This window comes from Serinus canaria, chromosome 7 (assembly GCF_022539315.1).
Source record: "Serinus canaria isolate serCan28SL12 chromosome 7, serCan2020, whole genome shotgun sequence".
NCBI lineage: Eukaryota > Metazoa > Chordata > Aves > Passeriformes > Fringillidae > Serinus > Serinus canaria.
The window spans coordinates 26,445,171-26,470,610 of record NC_066321.1 but is presented as its reverse complement, the minus strand read 5'-3'; the positions used below and the strand labels follow the sequence as shown (position 1 = coordinate 26,470,610).

The following is a 25,440-nucleotide window of genomic DNA, read 5'->3' as shown; positions in this document are numbered from 1 at the left end:
ACTGGACTAGGCTTTTGCTTCTGGCTTGATTCTAATGCCACAGCCTTGCCATGAGAGCCACCTCTGAGCACATTTTTGTGCTGAGCACATTTTACAGGAACTTGCTGTTTAACATAGTAAGGTGTCAGAATCCAAAGCTGGCTGTCAAGTGACCTGTTGGCTGAAGTGTCAGAATCAAAAAGGTGTTAAAGGTCAGTAAGAGCAGGAGGACACTTAAGTAGCTTTAAAAGTTTACACCTAGGTGATTGTTCACTATTGCTTTTTAGCAATTTCCTCTGCCTAATTTCTGTTCTCTGACTGTACACTTCCTTAGTACTGACTGGATTATTCCCCTCTGGGGCCCTTGAAAAATGATCTCCAAGGGAAGAGCAAAGTGCATTCCCATATTTTTATTTTTCTTTATATGTGGGTGCAGTGTCCCACATGTGAATATTGGTAAAACCTGATTTTAAAAGGCCAGTAACTCATCGTCATCTGGAAGAGTGGTAAAAGGAAAATAAACCTGTAGGTGGACATTGGCTTTCTTAGCCCAGCAAGCACTGCTATTATCCTAGTTAATTACCTATCACACTTTTAAACTGAATGTTTTGGAGTAGATGGAACTGAAATTCCAGCATCTCTGCTGTGCATACCCATCAGATAGGGAGCTTTTCAAAATTTATCTACTGCCTTACAGTTTCACTGTAACCTCACTCTAAGAGATTTAATTACAAATTCTATGCAGATATTACACAGGAACTTCTTATCTCTATGTAAGTAGTGAAATGTGTCTCATCTTGTAATCCTTCCTAAAAAAAAGAAAAGCTAACTTGCCTGTAATAACATTTATTCCTTCCTTATAGCTTCTACACTTGATTATTGCATTTTTGAAAGTTACTTTATTCCTTAAGTCAGTTTCTCACAAGTGACCTTCTGCAGATAAATAAATAAAATCTGTAAGTCATAACTCAGCACAACAGGACCACCTTGTTCTCTTCAGTACCAGCCAAGCTTTGATGTACTGGAGGCTCAGTGTGTGACAGATCCAGGACTAACAGGTGAGAGATGGCATTTCTCTTTTCTCTGGTGATGTAAAGACATTTTTTTTGTTAAAGAGCTGTGTGTGGGTTTGCTAAGGCTGTAGAGAGGGCTGCTTGTGGGAATGCTGCAGTTTTAGCACACCAGGTTTTGTCTAATTTGTTTGGGAAGGTTACTCCAGTGCACTTTTTGACCACATTATGTGACTGTGCTCTGGAACTGTGTCAGAATCTTCATCTTTCAATTCATGTGTGTCTGTATACTTGGAATTATATCTGCCAATTTCATGGTAGTTCCAAGTAGCCAAAAGCTCTTGGGCCCATCTTCAACAAAACTCTGTTTTTACCTTCTCATTGCAGAGACAACAACCTGCAATTCTCTTTTCAAGGGACTTGTTGAGGGGTAGTGAAGGAATTTATGGCAGGGCTTCCCTTCCAGGCCAGTCCTCTTTTATAAAAAGTCCCCTCAATTAGCAAAGCAAATACAGCTGTTTGGCCTCACTCAAACACAAACATGGAATTCCCACTGCACTTAGTGCTCTTCCAGAAGTGGAAACACATCTTAAAGGGACAGTGTTTTAAAGCAGATTGAATTTGTTTATCTTCTGTGTAAGATTAAATTCAGAGTAAGGGCAGAACCCCTCAAAATAAAGATCCACATACACAGCTGGAAAACTAAAAAGTCAAGGTAGCTTAATGCAGTCAAGCTCTTTGTAAAACTTAGAGTAGTTAACCATGTTTGGGAAAAAAGAAAAGATAAAAAACCCAACACGTAATGTGCTTGAAAATGTCTCCTTTAAAGAAAACTTAATTATTCTGGAATTGGAATAACTTGCTGAACATTTCTTTTCAACATGATCTCTGCTATAATGATTTATAATTTTACAAAGATTTAAAGTAAATCATTGTCACACCACTTGACAGTGCATCTAGTTCCAGTCACCATGAAAGTTAATGCTCTCCATCTATCATAAAATGCTTCAATATCACTCTTAGCAGTTAATCAAAAGTGAACAAGATTCTGTGATATAAAAAACATGCTGGAGGTGCCTACTTAGATAAGTTAAAAGGCCATGTTAGCACCCCATCCAATTGAAAATAAATAAATAAAATCAAGTCCTTCTTTCTTTACCTTCTTCACCACAGGCACTTTATCATTTCATCTACTGAAATTCAAGGGGGTTGTTTTTTATTCTTTTAACCACAAGCTAGTATGTCCACCACAAAGAGAAGATTCATTAATGCTGCTGTAATGCAAATGGCACAAATGTTACTCAAAAAATACTGTACTACCAAAATAAGTAAGTAAACACTGAAGTAGTACAAACTAAAAGTCCTGTAGGAATATTCTCAAAGCTTTTTCTTGTGTGTCTTTTATTACTTATCTCTGATTCTGTGTTTAAAGAAGCTTTCTAAATTTAAAAGTTGAAAGAAATCAGCTTTAGACAGCCTTGTAAAAAGATTTTAGGGTGCATGGTAAAGTGCTTAGACATTGAATAAATAGTGAAGTAGAAATTACACAGAAGTATTAAAAACTGCTTTTCAGTCAGATTATTATGAAAAACAAATTTCACAAAGATATTCTCAATGAACTGCATGTTCCAATACTAGAGTACATTATGTTAGTATCCTTCCCTAATTTCTGCTTTGTCCTTTGTTCAGTGAAACTTTTTTGTTGAGATGGGAAGAGTCTTGGGATTGTTGATCTTCAGGTTTATTTTTAAAGAAAAAACACTAGCTTAAATAATCTAAAGATCAGCTGGTTTTCCATATACATACCAGTAGCAGAAAATTATAGTGCTCTACATCTTTACAGTCACTACTGTTTATGGCAAGATGTCTCATTAAAAACATGTCAATACAGAAAAAATTGGGGCTTTTTATTGGTCAAATTATGTTTCAAGTCCTTACGGTTGGAAGCAAAACCTGAAAATGTGATGGCTTTAAATAATCTAGCAAATAAAACATTTAAAGAACCCTTCTGTAATTCTAATAGTCTTGGGAATTTTAAGAATTTGCTTTTTGGCAATGTTCTCAAAGACAGCTGTATTTACTGTGCTGGAGAAGCAAAAGTAGTCATAAATACAGCAAAAAAAGCCAGCACCCAACTCTAAGCAAGAGTAGAAAACAAAGCCAGGTTTTGTTCACTGGTTTAAATCACTAAAAGGGCTCTTGAAAATCAAGGATCCAAACTTGCCTTTCCTCTGCTGATAGAAACATACAGCAGCTCTTTGTTTCAGTATCATTGCTCAACATTTGCCCTGCTACAAGAATGTCTCCTCCAGCCTGCACAGGGGGGGAAGGAGGGAGGCTTTTTCTTTAAAGCACAGCACTTGGACCTCACCTTCTGTGCTGTGCTGCACACAGGTTGAGGTTGTGCCCTCCTTCTCTGAAAGGATCTGCAGGAGGACACGGAAGGCCAGGTGTAACTCAGACCCTGCAGCCCCAGAAAAGCCATCCCCTAGCAGGGTGACACAAAATGCCACAGCTGCACCAGCCTTGCCCCAGTGGCAGATCACACCACACTATTGTGTGTGTCTGTAAATGAGTGTCTCTCAGAGGGAGCAGCCCTGTTACTCACACAGCACACTTCTTCCCTTCCTGTGTTTCTGAATTTTCTCTCAGCGTACAAGCACAGGTGATCCCTTGCATTGCTAGTAAGAACAAAAATAGTGATTTACCCTCACCAGAAGTGCCAGTAAGTGCATTCAACTTCCCATGTCTCTGCAGGATGCATATGTTGTATACTTGTGGCAAGTTTCTATCTAATAAAAGCTACTTACTTTAATCTATTCTTCCCCCCTTTAAAGGTACAAACTGAGGCTCACTGCAGTTAAAGTTGATAAAGGTTTTCTTTTGTGCTGTGCAAGTACTCACTTTATGGTGTGGCACAACAGAAATACAAATGGGAGTTACTGGAATGTTAAGGTGCATGTGCTTGAGGGATTTTTTAATCCATTTTCTTCCTCACTTACCAACATATAAAAAATATCTAGAAAAAAAGCAGAAAACAAATTTCAGTACTCTTAAAACAATTTCTTCCTGTGCTTTTCATTATCTTTTTCATCACAATTTTCTACCTAACCTTGAATAAAGGATCACATGAGGTAATGACCTCTTCTTCAACCATATAATGTAGAGCTGTCCAGTCTATCAGACTGAGTACCCCCTGTATCATTCTTAAGGGTAATACTTTCTGCTAATACAGCTGGTTCTTTCTTGTTTAGCACTGTAGGAATTTCAGCACTATCCTGTTCACTTGTTTTACTGGATGCAGAAGGTGGTGGCTGAGATGGTGTCACAAGAAAAGTGGAGTCCTTTTCGCCTTCACTGCATGGTTGTTCACAGGCTTCTTACTCCCTGGAGCTTGGAATGGCATTTGGCTCAGTGGCCCATTGCCAGCCCTCTGCCTTCCTCTGGGAGCCTGGGATTTGCTGGGCACTGGTGTGCACGTTGTGGATGTGGTTTGAGAAGCTTCTTTGTGCAGCATCAGACTTTCACTGTGGGGTCGTTTAAGAATTGCTGCAGAATGTGAAGCATTGCAAGCAGCTATCTTTAATGAAGATGAATTCTTGACTTTTATGTGGGTACTTGTTGAGGGACCTGAGAATCTAATTGGCTGGAGATCTACTTTACATGGTAAACAGCCTTCCACTTCAGTACAGTCAATTAATCATCTGTAAAACAAAGAACTTCAATTTAAAGACATGAACTATACATATGTAAATTGTTATTTTTATAACATTATTACAAAACAGACCATCTGCAACAGCCTTTCACAGATAGGTTTAAATGATACTGTAAGAAGCATAAATTAGTGCTCCCAACAGTTCATCACTACAATCAGAGCAGCCTTTCTGTGAATAGAATCATCAGTCTCTCTGTGACTGTGCCAGCAAAAGGCTGCTTTTAGGTAACGTGTGGGGAACGGAGGTGTAATCACAAATATCACCATAAAACTGCAGAGAGGAAGTTCTAGAAACTCCTTCTGAAAGAATACATCTCAGAGATGTGAAAACCAGTTAACTTTTTAAAGTTTTCACTTAAATTTCTGATTTAGCAGTCCATTTAACTAATACTGCTCTCTAGTTTTTCAAGTTACTCCTTGCCAGGCTGCTGAGAGATGTCAGAAACTTAAAAAAACCCATAATTTTTTTCTAGTGAGTTCAGTTGTGCAATTAAGAGCTCTATGATGTTTTATAAAAATGTAATTTAAAGAAAAACAGAGAAATCCCAACATGCATAGACTTTTAAGGAACCTGAAATTATAGAGGGGAAAAAAAAAAAGATGGCACTGTATTTGTTAATTAATTTTACACCACCAATGCAAATCAGCATACCTTTTATAAACTGGAGGCATATGATGCAAACTGCCTCTCAGAGGGTGTTCTTCCAGAGTCCAACATTCAGTCAGCTCCTGAGGCACTCTGCAGTAGCTGACACCTGCATTTCATAGCAGCATTGTACTGGTGAGCTGAGAGAACACAGCCATGCATGTTTACACCTGACTAAATACATGAATACTTGTATTTTATTATGCAGAATTTCAGCTCTCAGCCTGCTGACATGAGCATTGCTGACAGCCAGCATGCTGCTTCATTCATGTCAATTCCTGTCCCCTCTCTGGAACATCCCATAAAACATTTTCTTCCCTCCAAAGAGCCACTACTATTTTACAATGTTATGAAAGTTTATGTAGAGGTTTTTATTATACTTAGTTGGCAAATATTTTTTCTTATTTTTATGTTAAAAAGTAGTAATGCTGAAATAAAAAATTACTACTCTACCTCTCCCTTCCCAGGCATTGAAAGCATCCATCATCTTTTTCAGCTCAGTTACTGAGTAATAGCTCCAGAGGTATTGGATGTTATTTCCAGCTTCTCTAGGAATATTGTTTTAAAGGTAACAGTTATGTGATTAGTTTGCTAAGTCCTTAGAAATGTCCCATTGGTGAAATAGATCATTCTTTTTACCAAGTCCTAGCTATAAGGACTTAGCAGCAAATGTTTTATAAAGCAGAAAAGAAGATGTTACTCTGATTTTGTTTTTATTCAAATAAGAGGTTCTAACCCTCCTGTGAATGCCTGTTGCTAAAACTGGATATTCATGAAAGGATAGATATTCACAGAAGAATAATTACAGAATTAATTATGTAAAACTTATTTTTCTAGAATACACAGTAGGAGAACAGGTACCTGATATGTTGCCAAATACCCTTGGAATAAATATTAATGTTCCCAGCCTAAAAATTTAGGAAGATATGCATCCTAATTATAAAGATGATGAAGTATCAAGAGAGCTGTCTTAATCAAAAGATGCACAGTGACACTTCTGACACTGCACTGTGAGAGTGACAAAGACCAGCTACAGGTCTGCCCATAACTCCCAATCACTGCCATGTAAATACATTAATAGTGTGGTACAGCTGTACTTGTTCTTTAAAAAATTAAAGCCATTTCCTTTCATCTTTGGTTCTCAGTGTTCAGCTGTCTTAGAAGACTGCACAAAAGAAGTGCATGAATCACAACCAACTTTGCAAATATTTCTGGAGGTTTTTCTGGAGGTTTTTCTGTATTTATTCACTGTATTTAGTTTAAACATTAGAAAATAATTTTTAATTGTTGTCTTAATTGTATTTTAAAAATAGTAAATCAAGCAGAATAAGAACTTAGAGCAACTGCATGCTAACCACCTTGTGTGTACTCTCTCAAATTTTTAACCTCCAAGTTTAGTTTTTATCTTGTTTATTTGTTTAATGTGGCCATTCTATTATCCAGCTGCTTTGGGAGCTGGAAGGATTCCTTCCACAGATTTATAGTACAATAATGCTGCATTATGCTACATATGATAATATTTAGGCATAGTTATAATATGTATTTATTCTCACTTCAGAGTGCTTTCATGTTTGACAGTCACCTTTTTTACATGCTTTTACCATGAATTTTCATTCCTAGTGCCTTATTAATCAGTCCCATCAGCTCTTATGGCATACACACCAATAATTTTCCTTTCACAGCTTGCTCCACAAGTGTTGAGATAGTGCAGGAGCCAAACTGTAGGCTTGGTGCAATCTAAATGGTAAGAATCACAGAAATCCAACAAAGCCTAGAAAAAACATAAAACATATAGAATAAGAATGCAGTGTTTTTAGTTGAATAAGCTTTTATATTTAAGTTTTCTTAACTGTACCAGTGAGCTCTTTTAAGTAAATCAAGGAGATAGTTTTTCTAGAATAATGTCTGCAGTTATTTCTTATCTGATGTTACCAGAGAATGTTGTGAAACTAAGAGGTTCAGAAGGGCAAGAGAAATAGTTAAAGGCAAGGCAGCTCCCTAACATGCAGAGAAACTGAAAGGCCTGGAATTGTTTTACACTTTTCAAAAGGAAATGAGTAAGGGAGAATGTGAAATACAGAGAAAAATAACTTGCCAAGAAAACATTGATGACTGTCAGGAATAACAGCCAGAGCTGGTAGTATGAGTTAATTTCCTGCCAGTTAATTAGAATTAGCTTTTAAGTTACAACACTCTAAAACCTTAGGATTTTAAATAATACACTAATTATCTTTTCTCCTTTCTCATTCTAAAGAAATGTCAGAGTGCATTTTGTCTTACAAGTTTTAGGAATAATTTGTAAAACTGAAAAAGAAACCCCATCCCAAACAACTTGAAGGGATCAAATCTAATTTCAAGTAAGATTTGAAGCCAAATAAGAAACTAAATTTCCTCCCTATTACACAAGTTCTACAGCAGACTTGCATGTACAACACTCACATTTAAACTGCTGCTGTATTGCAATGATGGGAGAAGCTGGTGTCCTTAATTATACTGACTGCATTTTCCACTCTAGATTTCTTAACTAAAACTCTGAATTTACTCATGATTTAGTGTGGGCACTAAGAAGTGCTAACTTGGACATTCTGTACCTTTAGTGTTTGATGCTAAAGAATGGCACAGGTTGGAGAGTTCAGCATCAAAACTTTAAGAAATGTCAGGACCTTTTTAAGCTCTATATTGGACCTTGAAGAGTGTATTTCCATTTCATTAGCCAAAGGATCAGACAGACTTTATGGATAAGGGATTCCAAAATAATCTGCTTCCTCCTGCAGTGCAGTTCTAACTTTTTCATCTCCAGGAATCTGAATTTCTCCATGAAGACAATCCAAAAGATATTTAAATAGGTTTCCACCTCAATCAATTAGACATGCTCCTGAAAACATTAAGTTATTTTAAATACTTTCCCAAATCATCAAGCACAGCCTTTTGTACAAAACTTGTGTGCTGGTTTTACTGAGGAGGAGTAAGTATACTGTCTTTACTCTTTTAAAATGGTAATTTGTTTTCCTGGAATATTTGTTACTTGAAGATAAAATTCTTAGTGCAGTAAACATTTCTTTGGAGTTTCAGTGAAATCACTATTCACTGTGGCAGGGATCTGTTCAATTTTGCTTCTAGACTGTTTAAAAGAGTTAAAATCAGCATCAATTCCAGTACACATCTAGTCAAACCTTCCCTGGATATTGCTCAAGTTATACTGTTTTTTTTTTTCTTTTTCTCTCCTTTGCCTGCAAGGCTCAAGGACCCCACAAAAACCAACCAAACCATATGGTCTGTACAGCAGACTGTTCACTGCAGCTGGGAAAGATGGTAGCAAAGTCCTGCTGGGTTATGCAAACTTCTTATGTTAAACATTTCGGGTATTTTAAACCCAAAATGTTTAACATAAGGAGTTTTATGTATGCAACAAGGAATTACTATTCTTTATCCATCGTCTCTTTTACCTGGATCTATTTTGGCAGGATTTCTAAGTCACAAACAAGTGTGAAATTTGACCCATGAATAGTTTTATTCAAACTTTTATATCAAGCCATGGTGATGAAAAATGCAATTTTTACTGTCTGAAACAAAGATCAGACCCAAATCTCTTTATGTAATGAGCAGAAGGAATGCGAGATTATAGGGGCTCACAGACAGACCCAAGATGAATGCCAAACACTCTGCCAACTTCAGTTTTATTTATTTTTGTATTCTTACTGAAGAAAGTACATTCCAAAGCACGGTTTGGACAGTGTACAAATGTGTGTGTTTATAGATTTGTGGAATTCAGAGGAACTACCTGTACATAAAGTCATGCATGCAGATTGTTTTACAACCTGGAATTAGAAGCCAAATGATGCTTAGCAGACTGGGAAAAGATATACTAGAAAATGCATAAATATATATATATAAAAGCATGTGTTTGCCGGAGAGCTCCATGATCAGAATGTGATATTTAGAGCTTCAGTATTTACCTGATTCATCCCCTTTCACCAGTGAGCATGGACACCAGCATGGAATCCTCAGAGCAGCACAGAGACTCGAGCCTGGCTGTGTATAAACAGCCTCGCACATTCACTCATAGAATATCCTGGACAGCTTCAACCTTGCCCTCTTCATTGCATTTGCCAATGGTGATGACATTATGAGCTATTCAAACCTAAAACAGATACAAATAGAAATCAAACTAATGCCAGCTACTGACTTAACATATCACATACAAGACTGAAGCGACAGCTCAGCTCTTGCACATCTGTAAGAGGATACCACTCTAAAAACAGTTCTGGAGACCTATCAATGCAAATAGCCAAATATTCTGCACCTTTGGCGTAACAATCTATGACGCTTTACTTTGCTAGGAAACACAGAGCTTACTCTTTCGAGACAAATGGGCAAGCAGAGTTACGTGGTGAGGATGTGTAACCAGAGCTCTGGAAGGACAACCTGGAAAATCCTGAGCATAGCCGACAGCACTAAAAACGCAGCTCTTTTTAAACCAGTGACACCGTGGCTTCTTTAAAAACCGATCTTTAGGGTTGCTTTAACTTCCCGGGGCACTCGCTCGCCCCTCCCAGCCCCCGGGGCGCTGCTCCGCCCAGGAGCGGAAAGCGCCGCGCGGCCTCGCCCCGGAGCAGCGCTCAGGGCCCGGCCGGGCCGGCGCCCCGCGGTACCTGCGCCCCGCTGCTCTGCACAATGGCAGCGGGCCGAGCCGAGCCGAGCGGGGACAGCAGAGGGACAGCCGGTGTGCCCCGGCCGTGCCATCCCCTCCCCGGAGTCGCTGCCGCTGCTCAAGGCCCCCGGGGGCTCGGCTGCCGCTGCTCCCGCCGCTGCCGCCAGGTTCTCCCTCAGGCGCCCGCCCAAGTGGGGCTGACCCGCCTGCAGTCGGCTGCTCTGTAAGGCACAAACCCTGCTTAATTTTTTTTCAGAGTGGGTTTGGTTCCATTGCTGTTTCTGTAGTTTCCATAGTAAGAATCTTAGAAGGGTTTGGCTTGGAAGGGGACCTTGAAGGTCCAACAATTCCCCCGCCTTGAACACGGGTGGGGCATCCACAGCTTCCCTGGGCAACCTGTTCCCCCGTGACTCTCACCACTCTCACAGAAAGAATTTTTTTTTTTCCAAATAGCTAATATAAACCTGTTCAATTTGAATACATTTCCTCTTGTCCTTGCACTACATGCTCGTAAAATACTATTGCTTATCTTTCCTGTAAGTTCCTTTAAGGTACTGGAAGGCTGCAGTTAGGTCAGCCCAAAGCCCTCCCTTTTCCAGACTGACTGAACAAACGCAGTTCTCTTGCCTTTCCTCGAAAGAAAGGTGCTCCATTCCTCCAGTCTCTTGGTGGCCTTCTCTGGACTCGCTCCACCAGGTCCCTGTCCCTCCTGTGTTGGCCCCAGAGCTGGATGCAGGGTTCCAGGTGGGATCTCAGAGCAGAGGGGCAGGATCCCCTGCCTTGCCCTGCTGCCCACGGGGCTTTGGATGCAGCCCAGGACACGTTTGGCTTTCTGGCCTGGGAGTGCCCACTGCTGGGTCATGTCCAGCCTGCCCTCCACCAGCTGCCCCCAAGTCCTTCCCAGCAGGGCAGCTCTCGATCTGAGAGCAGCCTGAGCTGACTCCTGACGTGGTGCTGCTGGACTGATGGCAGATCGTCTTGAAGGTCTCTTCCAACCTTGATGATTCTGTGATTCAGTAATGCAGGCAAGATGCCTCACCCTCATGCAGTCATTTTAAAAAGACATTCAGAAAGTGTCCTGTTAAATTCCTTGTCTGACATACAGTTGTGTGGTCATCAAAATGCATGCAATAAACAATAGAAAGGTGAAAATAAGTTCTTGTTACACTTTTGTCTCAGCCTCATTACATAAAGTTTATATACATGAAAAATATTTCTAAAATGCAGCTGCATTTTCTAAAAAAAAAAAAATTTGCAATATTATGTCTAGTTCCCATTTAATTCTCCTTTATTTGCTTACAACGTTTGATTTTTGCCCGATCGTGCAGTAAGAAACTATCCTTTAGGATACAACTGCCAAGTAACTAGGAGTGAAAAAACCAGTGCCAAACTCTGGATTTGTGCAGACTTTCTGGAAGGTATGAGCTGATTATATGTTTAGAATATATAATATACAATATATTATATAAAATATAATATATTCCATATATTATATTTACTATATAATGAGATAAATAAATACCAGATATTAACAGTGTACTTTTATTGCTGCCTGAAGTGCAGTAAAAATCCACTTACTTAACTGTACACTGCACATAGAAGAAATGTGCCTACATTGTATTTAAATAGTTTACTCAGTTATATTTGTAATTCCTATTGATTTTCATCTTGTATCACCCTAATTTTTTACACCTAATTTCCTTTCTGAGGTGTTTTGTCACCAATTTAAGGTATTTAAAACTTCAGCTACAGGCTCACTTGCAAAAGGGTCAGACCAAATGATATGTAGCACACAGCAGCTACAGTTCCAGCTGTGTCACCTGCTTTATTCTGGTCTGTTACTACATTTTTATTTTTGAGATTACCTAAATATTCATGTACTACCATGTTTTCAGTTAATATTTAGGACCATACAGTTTTAATTCAGACTTCCCTTCAGTCAAATGAAGAACATTAGAGGAAAGGGGCAAATAAATCATGTAAGTCATCATCTGGTCCTAGTATGGGGATAATAAATTCTTTTTGAGGTTGTGTAACTGAATGATCACTTACTACTTAAAACTCACTTCTTTTTATCTTAATGCAGATTTGCATTCAAATGGCACTTCAGGCCATTTAGTAAAGCCATAAAGTAAAGACATTTCATTTTTCTTGGCATCTAATCATGCTCCAGTTGTAGCAAAGAGAGGGAATGGCATGCCAAGCACCAGGGCTCTCCTGGGCAGTTCTTGACCAAGAGTGTACCCAGAAGCCAAGTTTCTGATGCTTAATATCTAATGAATTAACACAAGTTACATGTCACTGAATGCAATACAGGCTGATAACTCATGGATGTTGGATTTACTGTAAAACGAGCGAAAATAAGCTTACTAGATGGTTTTTGTGGAATAATGGTATCTAGTTTAACTGTATCTTTAGTAAGGATATGTTTTCCCTTACTCACTGGGAATAGTTCATGCCTAGCAATTGCAACTTAAAAGTGGCCATTGTTATCAAATGTTATAGTGTAAGTACAGCCTTTGGTCTTTCTCACTCTAAAACATTCACTTAATGAAGCTGCAGCTTTCCATGCTTCTTTTCACCTTTAAGCTGGCTTGGTTTTGCCTCAAAAGTCTGAACAATGTTCCTGTATTTCTGCACTGCAAGACCAGAATGATATACACAGTTTCAGTCAATACACAGTCCATATATAGGAACAAGCAAGGCAATAGGTTTTGGACCTCAGATTTAACCATGTGAATTATCATTACAATTCAGGCTTAGTACAGCATTTACTTGGCATAGAAGTGTGCAGCATAACCAGCCCCCACAAGCAAAGTGCCTTTGAGCTGTGTGTTTTGGGAAATGAGCACAGGGATGTTTCTGGTTTGGTGTTTATTAGTTTCCCAAGGAAGCCAGGCTTACATACTCACCCTCTATATATTTGTGTTTCACTTCACCAATTTCAGTCAAATTCGATGGAGAGGAAGAGGCATTAAGAAATGGATTTTTCATTAAGCTTGTGCAAGAAGTGGTGTGATTAGAGGAAGAAAGGTTCTTAATACTGTAATTTCAGGAAAAGCTGTATCATGAGCTCAGGTCTTGTTGGACATAAGGAAATCCAGAAAGAGAGAAGCTGTTCTATATAATCTACTCACCAGAAGTGCTTTAGTCATAGCTCACACTGTATTAGGCACTACAGGATTAATTCCTCAACCAAGATTCTTCTCAGACATGAATATGTATGCATCTAGTAAAGTACAGGTTCAGTTCCCACATAATTAGAGCTTTCACAAGAGTCTGTGTGTCTTTTCCTCACTACCTTTCATTTCTGTTCAAAGACCAGTCATAGGATCCCAAGTGACTGAAACTCATAATTCTGCTCTTAATATACATTTAAGATATATAGGCTGTGAAACTTGGCAGTGCTGTAAGTTCTTCCCTAGTTTGAGTAGCTGGCAATTAACTGGAGATTTGTCCATGTGAAGTGTTCCAGCGTGGCAGTTCCTCAGTGAAGTGTAAAGGAAAGTATGACCATGGGTGGAAATGCAATACTTCATATTTTATTTTAAATTTATTGCCCACAGTAGTGACATAAACACTAAATGGAAGCAAATTGGTGATTGCCTCTTCAAGATTAGACACTGTTGTGGAATTGGAGGAAATGAAAACTCATTGTTGGATCTGGAGGAAAACACTGCCTTGTGGAAAGGAGAAGGAGGAGGTAAGTTTTATTAGACTGGTTTTCTGGTTTTAAAGTTATGTAAGGTTATTTGCTCTTTTATTTGGCCAGAGTTTTATAGTGGCTACAGTCCCTTCCAAGTTTCCTTGTAAGGGAAACGTACCAAAGGTATATGAGGTGTGCTGGATCAAAGCTGTATTTTAAGGGTTTTGCACCTTCAGGGCCACACTGAGAAACTGTTGTACATCATTCACTAAAAAAGGTAGAAGTGAGGGACTCTCCAGATGCTCTTTAGAGCAGATTATGAAAATAGTAAGTTCATGAAGATCCATTTTCACATAATGCTACTTATATTTCATGTGTGATTCCTCTGACTTACTTTATAGAATATTGTAATATTCTATATATTCTATAAATATATGGCAAGGTAAGGTTTTTGTGCATGATTACTGCATTACAGAAACTGATGCTTTTTATTTCAACCTTTGAATATCTGTAAATCTTTAAAAAAAACATTAATTCAGCTTACTGTAAAATACCAATTCCTGGATCAAGTTTAGCAATTAATGTCCACCTGAGCTAATGGTGGAACTGGGCACATGTAGCCAGTAAAAGAGAATGTATGTGAAGAGAGTGTTAAAGGGCTTTTGGAGTTAAAAGAGATTTTGGGGAAAAGCATTTAATTAAAGTACTTCCATGCAATTCACAGTCCTGAGATTACCTGAACCACATTAAAACTGTGCTTGCTCAAATTCTGTTGTCAGAGACTTCCTGCCCTTCCAAGTCTGTAGGTATGCAGGCAGCATATAATCTATATAGATTTATAAATCTATAAATTTGTCACGGTTGTCTTCCTAATTGCCCTGATTGCTGTCTATACATTGTTATTCCATGTATTACTAATAGCTCAAAATCAGCCAGAAAGAAATTTAACTTGCCACTAAGAAGGAATTACATGTTTTTCTCCCTTAAACCTAAAGGAAGTCTTTGAACTGAAAGCCAAACGCCTAAACTCTTCCTAAAAATCTCTTGACAGCTAAGTGGAGTACCTGGAGTTTCCTACTCCCTTCCTCATAGTGCACTGAGATTGATGCTAAGCGTTCATATCCTTAATGTCTATTTTTAAAAATTTAATTGTATGTTATTAACGGTTGGTATTGAAAATGTTTTTTCTGGGAAGTTACAAACACCCAATTTCTTTTTAAACCACTCAGACATGACACTAAAGAGCCGCAACCGTTGGTTAGCGGTCCATGACCCCTCTTCTGAGACGTCCTTGACCGAAGGTGAGAGCCCAGGTGAGCTCTTTTACCGCGGCACATTCTGCACCTGGGCGAGTCCCGCCCCGCGAGTCCCGCCCGGCCCCGCCCCGCGAGTCCCGCCCGGCCCCGCCCCGCGAGTCCCGCCCGGCCCCGCCCCGCGAGTCCCGCCCGGCCCCGCCCCGCGAGTCCCCCCCGGCCCCGCCCCTCGAGTCCCGCCCGGCCCCGCCCCGCGAGTCCCGCCCGGCCCCGCCCCGCGAGTCCCTCTCGGCCCCGCCCCGCGAGTCCCTCTCGGCCCCGCCCCGCGAGTCCCTCTCGGCCCCGCCCCGCGAGTCCCGCCCGGCCCCGCCCCGCGAGTCCCTCTCGGCCCCGCCCCGCGAGTCCCTCTCGGCCCCGCCCCGCGAGTCCCTCTCGGCCCCGCCCCGCGAGTCCCTCTCGGCCCCGCCCCGCGAGTCCCTCTCGGCCCCGCCCCGCGAGTCCCTCTCGGCCCCGCCCCGCGAGTCCCGCCCGGCCCCGCCCCGCGAGTCCCTCTCGGCCCCGCCCCGCGAGTCCCTCTCGGCCCCGCCCCGCGAGTCCCTCTCGGCCCCGCCCCGCGAGTCCCTCTCGGCCCCGCCCCGCGAGTCCCTCTCGGCCCCGCCCCGCGAGTCCCTCTCGGCCCCGCCCCGCGCGCCCCCGGCCCCGCCCCTCTCGCGCGCGGCCCAACGGCGCCGCCTCGCGGCGGCCCCTGGCGCGCGCGCGGCCGTTGGCCCTGAGGGCTCTGAGGGCTCCGGGGGCGGGCGGGGCCTCGCCAGGGTCTCGTCGGGGCGCGACCCCGCCCTCACGCCCCTCTGCTTGCCGGCCGGTCTCTGCTTCTCTCTCTCCGTCTCTTTTGGGTTAACTTTGTACCGTCTGTAATGCGGTTCATTTAAATGCATCGGTTTTAAATCTGTCTGACGAAACACAAGCTGCCTCTGGTCGTATTGTGAAGTGGTAGAACCCGGGGTTTTCCCCTTGTGTGTGTAAGTTCGGATAGTTAACGTGAGGGAATAGACAAGCTAAAAAATCTACGATCGTTTCATGCTTTACTAGTTAAGTATTGTGTTTCTCTGTGTTAATGTCTCATTGTATTGATTAATTCATTAATCTGCTTTAATTAACTGAACAAAGGTGAAGACTGAAGCGATTCTTTCAGCTTTAGACCCAGAAATCCTGACAAGACATAATAAACTCAATTTTGAAAAGTGTCAAAAAGACCGTTTATTTATTTGGACGTTCCCCTTGACGGTGTACAGATTCTTTTTGAGGATGGATAAAGGTGCAACTGCTAAGTCGTCATCTGCTGTGTTCACCTCAAATGCTGCTAAAGGATGGATGAAGAAGAGGGATGGACCATTGCAAGCTGCAAAATGGAATGCTTCTTTAGCTTCTAAAATCAAAACTAAATTAATAAGTAAGTCCTGTTAAAACTGAAGCCATATACTGTACTTAGAATGTAGGGCTTCAAAAGGAATAGTAATTGTATTTAACATGATTAGCTGAAATTCTGCCTGTTGCAACCATTCTGTAACAGATAAGTGTAGGTAGGTTTTCATAAAGACAGTGGGAGGATATTTTTTAATATAAAGCTTTTTTTCTTTATGTTGTCAAAACTCACATTTATTATGAAAATGTTTGAACGTTTTAATTAGTAAAATTTATATATTAATATTTGCAAACATTTTTATGCCTATAAAACTATCAATTTTTAAATGTTTTCTTCTTAAAATAACCTTTTTAAAACTCCAGACTAGAGCAGAATCTATGCATGAAATAAACTTGAAACAGACAGAGTAGTCATCAGAATGACAGCTACATAAACTGTTTTGCATTGGAAAGTGTTAGGCTTTGCTGCTGTAGCACCAGAACCTACAGATAAAAACGTTGTCATATAGTGATAGTTCACACAGAGAGGGCCTGGAATTGAAGCTGTTGAAAATAATATTATTTTGTCTCCTTTAGATAACTCATCTATGTTTAAAGTATCTTTACAACAAAATAACAAAGCGTTAGCTGTGGCTTTGAGTGTTGAAAAAGAAAATTCTCGCAAGCTGAAGAATGAGAAGATTTTTCTTCAGAAGGAAGTAGAAAAACTGCAGCTTCATAATATCTGGCTTCGTCAGAAACTAACCTGTTTGGTATGCTGCAAATAACTTTATTTAAACTTACAGCAGCTAAGCTAAGCTTTTGTATTTTTTTGAAACTTAATATACCTTCTTAAAATGGTGGCTTAAAATACATGTCTCAGATTTGTGAAGTTATATCACCTGACAGCATAATATTTACATTTAATTTTTCTTTTGTGGCTTTTTTTGAACTATTTTGTCTATCAGTTTGTATATCTATAGTTATTTTAGTCCCAGGTTCACCTGTATATTTAGGTATTGAGATGAGTTTGTGCTCAATTAAGTAAAAAAAAAAAAAATTGCAGCATAGATTCACCTTTTATATCTTATCTCTTCTTAACACTTAAAATATTTTTTTTCTGTTATATGCAGAATAAAACTCTTATTGGAATAGATGCATTTTTGAATGAAAACCTCTCAACTGCAATAGAAATAAGCAGTCCTTCTGAGGTAAGATGTATTTTCAACTTTACTATATTGAACTTATCTTCCAGGGTAAGATTTTCAAAGCATCAAATTGAGTGCAATGTTGAAATACTATTTGTGTTGTAAAACATTTACCCCAATTCCTTAAAACTTGGGATTAAATCAGTATATTACAATATATTTAATTTTACTGTACTGAAAATTTAGGATTTAATCTGCTTTCCCAAGTATCTAAAAGTTAAATAACAGTTAGCCTGAAAGAAGAATCATGTGGTTACAAAATAAAAAGCTTAGCACTTCAGTATGTAGTGAGCAAGCTACCTGCCTTCCTTGCTTAGTGCTGCAATAAATATCTTACATCTGGAAACTTAACCAGGAAACATAGTCCATGTCAGTCCTTGTGTCATGGAAAAAATACAATTAATTTTTTAAAAGGAAAATACTGTGTTGTCTGTTCTCAGCTTGCTTAGTGTTGCTCTGTGCTTCTATATGTATAATGTAGTTTGTATGAGTTATAGCTACATTTAGAAAGTCTGTACATTCCTTAGGGATAAAAGTAGGTTTGTATTTTGATGAATTTTGTCACAAAATATTTTCCTTTAAAATTATTGCATGTGTTTGAATATCATGTGTCTTCCATCAGTGCATGTATTTTTTTCCCATTCATTTTGTGGGTTTTTTTTCCCTGTGTATATTTCCAGTACTTAAAACATAAGAGAATATTTAACTATTTATATTTCCCTGCTGTTCTTCTTTTGGAAGGACCTCCAGAGTTCCTTTCCTCTGTCAGCTGGCCCAAGCAGCCCTACTGGTGACAAGTTGAGGAGCGCACGTTGGTCAGCTCGGTAGGTGGCTGTGTGAAATGCCAAAGGTGCTTGCTGTCTGTGGCTTTCTCTTACAGCTGATCTTTGCACCTTGTCCTAGGTAGTTTTGAAGTAATGAGAAACCATTTCATTTTTAATCCAGAAATTACCTGTTTGCAACTCAGAATTTAGAGACAGAGCAGTAAACAAAACTCGAGTTTGAGCAACTCACTGCTTGTATCATGTGATCTCACCAGCCCAAAGCAGGATTGGCTGTCATCAAAAATACATTTGCCCCAAGACAGAACCTGGTATCATACTTGAGTTCTTGTTTTCAGCTATTATACATTATTAAGGGAACATTTTGAACAATCAATGTCATGATGGAAAATGTAATAAATATCTTCACAGTAAAATTTTCTCTTTTCAGAACGCTAGAATTGCCAGCAAAGCTTCCTTTCAATGCAGCAGCTAATGCAAAGCAGCAAGGTAGCCCTTCTCTGGATGAAGCATCAAATTCTTTCAAGTGTACCCCTAATTTGACAGAGGAAGTACATTCAGATCGAGTCAAGTTTGCATCACTCTTGTCTCCTGGTACAAATAATCAAAACTTCACTGAAACAGAACCAATGGTTGACAAGAATAGATTTTTGAAAGGTATGATGTATTTCTGTGTGATTTATTTTTCACACTCTCTGAGATTTAGTATTTAATAATTCATTACTCAATGTGCAACACAGATGATACCGTAAGATTCATAAACTGTAATAAACTAGTGAAAAATAAATGCTTATCCATAAGTATAGGTGTCCTGATAATCATTTATAGAATAATACTAGTTGAAATTACATAGCTCAGATAACCAAATAATATCTCAAGTAGTTATAGAAAAATAGTTTTATTTATGTCCAGTTTCAAAAATCCAACTTCAGTAAATTATCAAATTAGCTTCAGTTTTCTAAATTTTTAAGGACCAACCATAGAATGTGTATATTCAGTTTAAAAATAAAAAGAATAAAAAGTATCATTTTCTATACTTCTGGTTCAGTCTTCAGTAGTTTTATGCAGATAACTACACTCCATTCTTCTTTTCCCCAAGCTGCTGAAATTTTTCTCTTTACAGAAAATCAACTGTGTGCAGAATTAAGTTGCAGTAGTGCCTTCCTAACTCATGGAAAAAATACACAATCCTTAGAACAGTCTGAGGAGCCTACAGAACAATTTCATGATAGTTTATTGCCATCCTATGAAAATGTGACTGAAAGAAAGAAAAATGCAGTACTTTGTAAGTCAAAAACTCAACCTGATATAAAGGATTTTGATAAAAAATGTAGGCCATTGGATCTGCCTCCTCATATCATCAACAGTAGCAGCAACGCCAATGATAGGAATTTGCAGGAAGGTTCAAGGGACTTGTCCTGCCTTATTCCTTCACCTCTTAAATTTAACAGTGAAAATAAGACAGATTGTACCAAGCTGCCTTTTACTGACAAGATGAAACCTGAAGAAACTATCTATGATGCTGATATGGAGTTGACTGCTAGTGATGCAAGTGAACTACTCACAGTTACAGCAAAAGGCAATTATAAATTGCACCAAAATAAAACTAGTAATGCCACTTCGGACAAAATATTACCAAATTTCAGAAAAGTAAAATATTCTAAGAAGGATAAAGAAAAAATTAAAAGCAAGACTGAAGTGCATTCAAATTTGCATGCAGAAGAAAGACTCTCTAGGACTGACAATAGTGAAACTTCAGAAACTACTGATTCACAAACTCAGCTATTCCAAAGTCAGACAGAGCAGCTACCTACAGGAAATTCTGTAGACCAACAGAATAGAACAAGTAAAGCTGAGGATTCCAGGAGGACATACCAGGTTAATCTAATGAATCCAAGAAAAGAAGAGACAAATAAAGAAACATTCTCAGAAATGTTTGGAGAAGTGGAAAGTGGAATACAAAGAACAGATTCATGTTCATCTGTTAACAAGATCCCACAAGAAGTTCATTGTGCTGAAAATTTACCATTACAAGATAACATTTCTGATGTATTGGCTTTACAGGAGGACTGTCTGAATACAAATGAAAAAGATAACAAACCAACAATAAAGAGGAAAACTTCTCAAAACCTTTCCAAAGCAAACACAGAAAAATCCTATAGAGAGGAAACTGGCCAGTGTGGAGAATATATTCCAAAAAAATCTCAAACAGACATAAACCAATGTGACAGCAGCAAGAGGAAACAAGACCAGAAGAATATTACACAGAGAAAAAACAACAGAAAGAGTAGTTACAGACAAGGTAGAGAAGCTGAAAATGACAGCCCTCATAAAGTTAGTCAGAAAGTAGACCAAAGGAGCAACCATCTTTCACCAGGCAGATTGAAGCGTACATTGGCAAAGGCCAGCCGCAAAGCATGTGTAATACCAAAGGAAAATCTTACAGAGTTCTCAGTTTGTAAAAACAAAGAATTAAACAATAAGGATTTGTTGCTTGCAGAGGCTGGAAAGAAAGCAGCTGTAACTCAGCAAACACAAGTAGCTTCAGTTACTCAGAATGGTGTAGCTCTGAATACATCAGAAGCTAAAGAACAGGCTGATGATGATGCTAACAGGTTAAAGAAGGTAGATTCCTCAGCAGTGGCAAGTAAAACCTCCCACATAAGTAATTTTCCTGATAAGCATGTAAAGCAGAAAGAGAGGTTTAGTTCTCATATTACTGAGACCAGACGAGAAAAAAGTTATTTCAGGCATATTGATCAGGGGGATCAGAATATTTTGGATGACCAGGAAGTCCCTCATGAATTGAATTCCTTTGAGAGTAAGTTGAAGCCTGTGATTGAAGCTGAATGCTGTAAGAATATGCCATTTAAGGCAGATAGCTCCTCCCAGGAAGGTCTTCCTGATATGGAGCTTCCAGCTCTTGATAACCACAATGCTTCCTTCAATGTCTCTATACTGAAAAGCTCTGAAATCCACAGGCAAAATGATTGTAATGAAGCACCGGATGCTGAAAAACCAGAACAAAATATGGATCATATTTCTAAACAGAGTAACAAAAATACTCTGACTCCTTGTCATGGTAAGTGTGTGGACTAGAAAAAGCAAGGCCTTTTGAATTAGGTAGTGCCTGAAATAGTGGTAACATGTCTTCTCTTAATTCTCTCCTCTCATTGCTTGTTAAGAGCAGATAAAACAGGACCGGAAAAGGACAAGAATGAAAATCACCAAAATCTTCTATATCATGTATCAGTTACAATATCTTTTTAAATTGTGGTGACTAATGTCCTTGTTACTTTTCAGTATATCCCAACATGATACTTAGTAGGGCAGATAAAAGTAGTCTACATTCTTGAGAAGCAATTTTAGTTAAAGCATGTATTCCTTTTTTTAAGAATTCTATTACATTCAAAAAGTTGGGGATTGAAAGATAAAATAGCTTGAGCTTTTATCCAAGAGAAATAAGACAGGACTACACTGTTCCCTTCTTAAATGGCAAATATATCTGGACTTAAAATTTCTTTTTTTTTTTCTTTAGAAACACTGCAACTCAACAGGAATTCCCGTATCTAAAAGTATGTTGAGTAGGTTTTTCTATAACCTGCCCATGTGCCAGCTCTGATGTGACAATCTCTTTTTTAAAGTGAGATACATTAAGAACATAAGAAAAACTTTAATGTAGTCTGGAAGATAGGTTTAAATTCTTCTGTAATAAGTGCAGTTATTAAAATGCAATGTAATGGAGTTAATACAATGGAGTTGTGCTGAGTATCTTTAGTGTAGGAGCAGTAATCAATTAAGAAACACATATCAAAAATAATTACTAATTGAAGATTACATAACAATTCACAAAATATTTAAAATGGAGCCTATAAACTGCTGTATTTACAGGGAGAAAAGCTTTCCAGGAACTGACAAATACTGGTATACAATTTCACACTTCTCTACCTAAATCCCCCCAAACTTTAGAAGACTCAGCAGCACCACTGAGACGGGGCAGACCCACTATTTCCTACAAGGAGCCCAGTCTTCAGAGGTAGGTGCACATAAACTGGGGCTTCTGTTCTTGTCTTTTGCATACATAACTACCCCCAGTAAACATCGGTTATTAAACCCCCAAATTAACAGTTGAGCTCTCACAAATCTCTTTTGCAAAGATACTTCACTGTTGATATAGGGCTTCTCCAGTTAGTGTGGCAGAATTCCCAAGTGCTAAAGTAAGACAACAATAGTATTCAAATTCTAAAATATAGTTTGGACTAATAGAAAATAATAGTGAATCTTAATGTTTTTCATGATACAAATCCATTTAGAGATGAATAATTATGAACATTATACTTCAAGGTAAATTATACCATAATAGTATCCTTGTAATCTTGTCAAATGGAAAGGAGATTTATGTACTAATATCACTCAGGATTTTTAGTTTAACTAGCTGTACGTAATATAAAAAATCATTTAGGATATATTAATTTGAGAGTTGGTTATATTGAATATTTTATAATTAATTTGCCTCTTATTATTCTTAGTAAATTTAGTTACACAGGATTTTATAGATTATTAAAAGACAAGACATAAATTGTGAAATAGCTTCTGAAATTTAAAAGGGGTTTTTTAAGTCAAACTTCCATTAAGAAAACTAGTGTATTTGCCCTTACATAAATAGATCTAAATATAAATGGACCTTTAGGTTCACTATTTCTGAAAATATTCTGTGGGATTTTTGCCAGAAAGTTGTTGAGGTTTTTCTGTTTGGTTTGGATTTTTTTAAAGTATAATATTAATTTAAGGAACAGTTCCACTGTGTTGAGTTTGAGTTAGTAGGATGTGTATTCATGAGGTAAAGACAATAGAAAGGCTTCCTGGAACAGGGAAGAGAGTGAAAGGATTATACCAACTTACTTGATGACAAAGGTATAAAAAGCCTTTTTTTTCTGGCAATACTGTGGCAGGAGAAGATAATGCACAAACTGAAAAAAAATTAGAGCACTGCTCTCATACAACCCCAAAATATTTTTTACTTCTGTGAGTAAGCTAAAACTTGAAGCAGGGAGACTGAGGAGAAGTAGGAACTAAAAGTAATGGAGGAAGTCTTCACTTTACCGCTGGCAATTCAGAAATATTTATGCCAGATAACTTATTAAAAAAATGGACAGGGATTAGAGTCACACTTTTATTTTATTAATTGTCTTATGTGTTAAAATTCTGTAGTATTATATACTGACACATTGCCACTCTTTTACCCCAAAATGATAAGTTCTGTGTTACTGAAAAATGGTAACTAATAACAGAAAAAAATTGTTGATGCCAATAAGATTTTAGATTATTGTCTCCTATTTATATTATAGTTAAATTTACACTGTCCTAAATGGGTGCTGTTAAGTGTTTGGTTTAAACAAGTTTTGAATTTTGTTTTCTAGAAATATCACATCCTAATATGATAGAGGTCACATATTTCCAGCATTATTTTGGAAAGCATTAGTGTCTTTCTTTTTCATACATACTTATTTTCCCCAAGTTTAATTTCTTTAGTGTATCAAGTTTTTATTAATGCTATTTACCATCTGAATTATTATGATCACATTACTATAATTGCATATGTGATGCAACTATATTGAATGATTTTGATGATATTGAATATTAATGATATTCATACCTGATGTTTTTTACTTCTTTTCTTTACAGCAAATTAAGGAGAGGGGATCGATTTACAGATACACAATTCCTGAATTCCCCAGTCTACAAAGTAAAAAATAAAGGAAATTTTAAAAGCAAATCAAAATTTTATTGAGGAAGAGAAAATTGCCTTTATGGACTATACTTCTAAAATGGGTACAATTGTTTATGTATATATGTAAATGTTTAGCAATATAGAATCTTTGTTGTTCTTTGATTAGTAAAAGTCTTCCACAGTGAAATTTTCTAGAGAAGAACCTCTATAAAAGGGGCACAGAATACTTTACTGAGGAAGGCTTATACAGGTGAGGCTCACTCCTGTTTTGCATTTCAGGTCAGTAATTTATAATATGTTCAAATGGTTTGCAGCACTTCATTAATTGTTAGAAAATATGTATTTTAATGAGAAATAAAAATAAACCAGCTTTGGGAATTGTACTGTGAGTTTTTCATGTTTATTTTGAGTGGAACTAGTTCTCAGTGCTGGTTGGAACGGATGCACGCATACCAAATTTTTATTAATTTATTGAAATAGATGGAGATAGATAGTCTTTTTTTGATAGTTGACTTTTGGATTTGACAGAATCACACTGAGATTTGAATAAGGAAATCTCATTGAGAAATAAATAATGGAGGGAAGTCAGGTGCCCACAGTATGTGCCAGAGGCAGCAAGGAAGATAAAAGCGCTGCAGTAGGAATTCAGTAGCAAATAGGATCTAGAGAAAGCAACACCTTGAGTTTCCAATTGAGACTGCCCGTGTGACAAGTAATACAACAATGTCATACCATTCAGATTTCAGGTTTTTGTACTGCTTCCCCCCTGCATTCCAAAATGTGCTGTCAGCTGACAGTTTTCTGGCAGTATCTGATTTGTAGATGCTACGAGAGGCTCACTACCTGCACAGCTTTTACACATTACAATAGATAAGGTTCAGGTTAATTTTGCAATAGAGAGGCATTTTTGATGAGACAGAGATCTCAGTTAACTTATTTTGGTTGTAGATGATGGTTCTTCATGCATATGCAGTAGGTGTTAGTAGTTTACACAGGCTTAAAAATTGATCAGACACATTAATGGAAGAAAAATCTATGAGGACTTACCAGTAACACCATTTCTGGCACAGGATGTTCCTGAATTGCAAATTTTTGAAGGCTGGAAGATGATTCTGGAGAAGCCTTACTATGCCTTTGACCAATTTTTGTACCTTTTCCAAGGACATTCCCTGGTGACACTTTCAGAGACCAGTTCTTTGGTTAGCTTGACCTTTTGTCTAATATGGCATGTCTCTTTTTAAGAGGTGTAACTGATATTCTTATTCTAAATTTATAATGTATTCTTTTAAAGTATATTCTTAAAATACAATATATTCTTTTAAAAATTATAATCTTTAAAACGTTCTTTTAAATGTACTCTTTGTCCTTCATTGTAGATCACATTGTAAGCTGGGAAGCTGATGGAGAAATAGTCCTTT

The 25,440-nt window shown here is 38.2% G+C and overlaps 2 protein-coding genes across 6 annotated transcripts; one reads left to right on the top strand and one right to left on the bottom strand.

Annotated features, from left to right (window-relative positions):
• Window positions 1–22: 22 nt before the first annotated feature.
• KCTD18 (potassium channel tetramerization domain containing 18) lies at window positions 23–15,835 on the bottom strand. The gene is given in 11 exon segments (XM_050976634.1): window positions 23–4,326; window positions 4,329–4,693; window positions 5,357–5,459; window positions 5,804–5,898; window positions 6,933–6,980; window positions 6,982–7,121; window positions 8,014–8,225; window positions 9,307–9,323; window positions 9,325–9,481; window positions 10,003–10,222; window positions 15,170–15,835. Coding segments are annotated over 11 exon segments (2,211 nt in total). The 3' UTR covers window positions 23–4,138.
• On the top strand, window positions 9,999–24,391 carry SGO2 (shugoshin 2). 5 transcript variants are annotated; one of them, XM_018911655.3, is made up of 11 exons: window positions 9,999–10,224; window positions 13,568–13,704; window positions 14,877–14,960; window positions 16,193–16,350; window positions 16,899–17,074; window positions 17,435–17,512; window positions 18,251–18,333; window positions 18,722–18,948; window positions 19,415–21,373; window positions 22,183–22,327; window positions 23,977–24,391. In XM_018911655.3, the coding sequence occupies exons 4-11, from the start codon at window positions 16,206–16,208 to the stop codon at window positions 24,080–24,082; spliced, it is 2,919 nt and encodes a 972-aa protein (XP_018767200.1). In that variant the 5' UTR covers window positions 9,999–10,224; window positions 13,568–13,704; window positions 14,877–14,960; window positions 16,193–16,205; the 3' UTR covers window positions 24,083–24,391. The 5 variants fall into 5 exon arrangements, with proteins under 5 accessions (XP_018767200.1, XP_050832870.1, XP_030097760.1 ...); XM_050976913.1 differs by lacking the exon at window positions 9,999–10,224 and adding an exon at window positions 11,214–11,419; XM_030241900.2 differs by lacking the exon at window positions 9,999–10,224 and having other exon boundaries at window positions 13,411–13,704; window positions 14,877–14,948.
• The last annotated feature ends 1,049 nt before the right edge of the window (window positions 24,392–25,440 follow it).

What these genes read in the sequence shown, in the direction of transcription:
- SGO2 (XM_018911655.3), top strand. Translation starts at nt 16,206, where the DNA reads ATGGATAAAGGTGCAACTGCTAAGTCGTCATCTGCTGTGTTCACCTCA. An exon ending in AATCAAAACTAAATTAATAA is followed by an intron (nt 16,351 to 16,898) that starts GTAAGTCCTGTT and finishes TGTCTCCTTTAG; the next exon opens with ATAACTCATCTATGTTTAAA. An exon ending in AGCGCACGTTGGTCAGCTCG is followed by an intron (nt 18,334 to 18,721) that starts GTAGGTGGCTGT and finishes TTCTCTTTTCAG; the next exon opens with AACGCTAGAATTGCCAGCAA.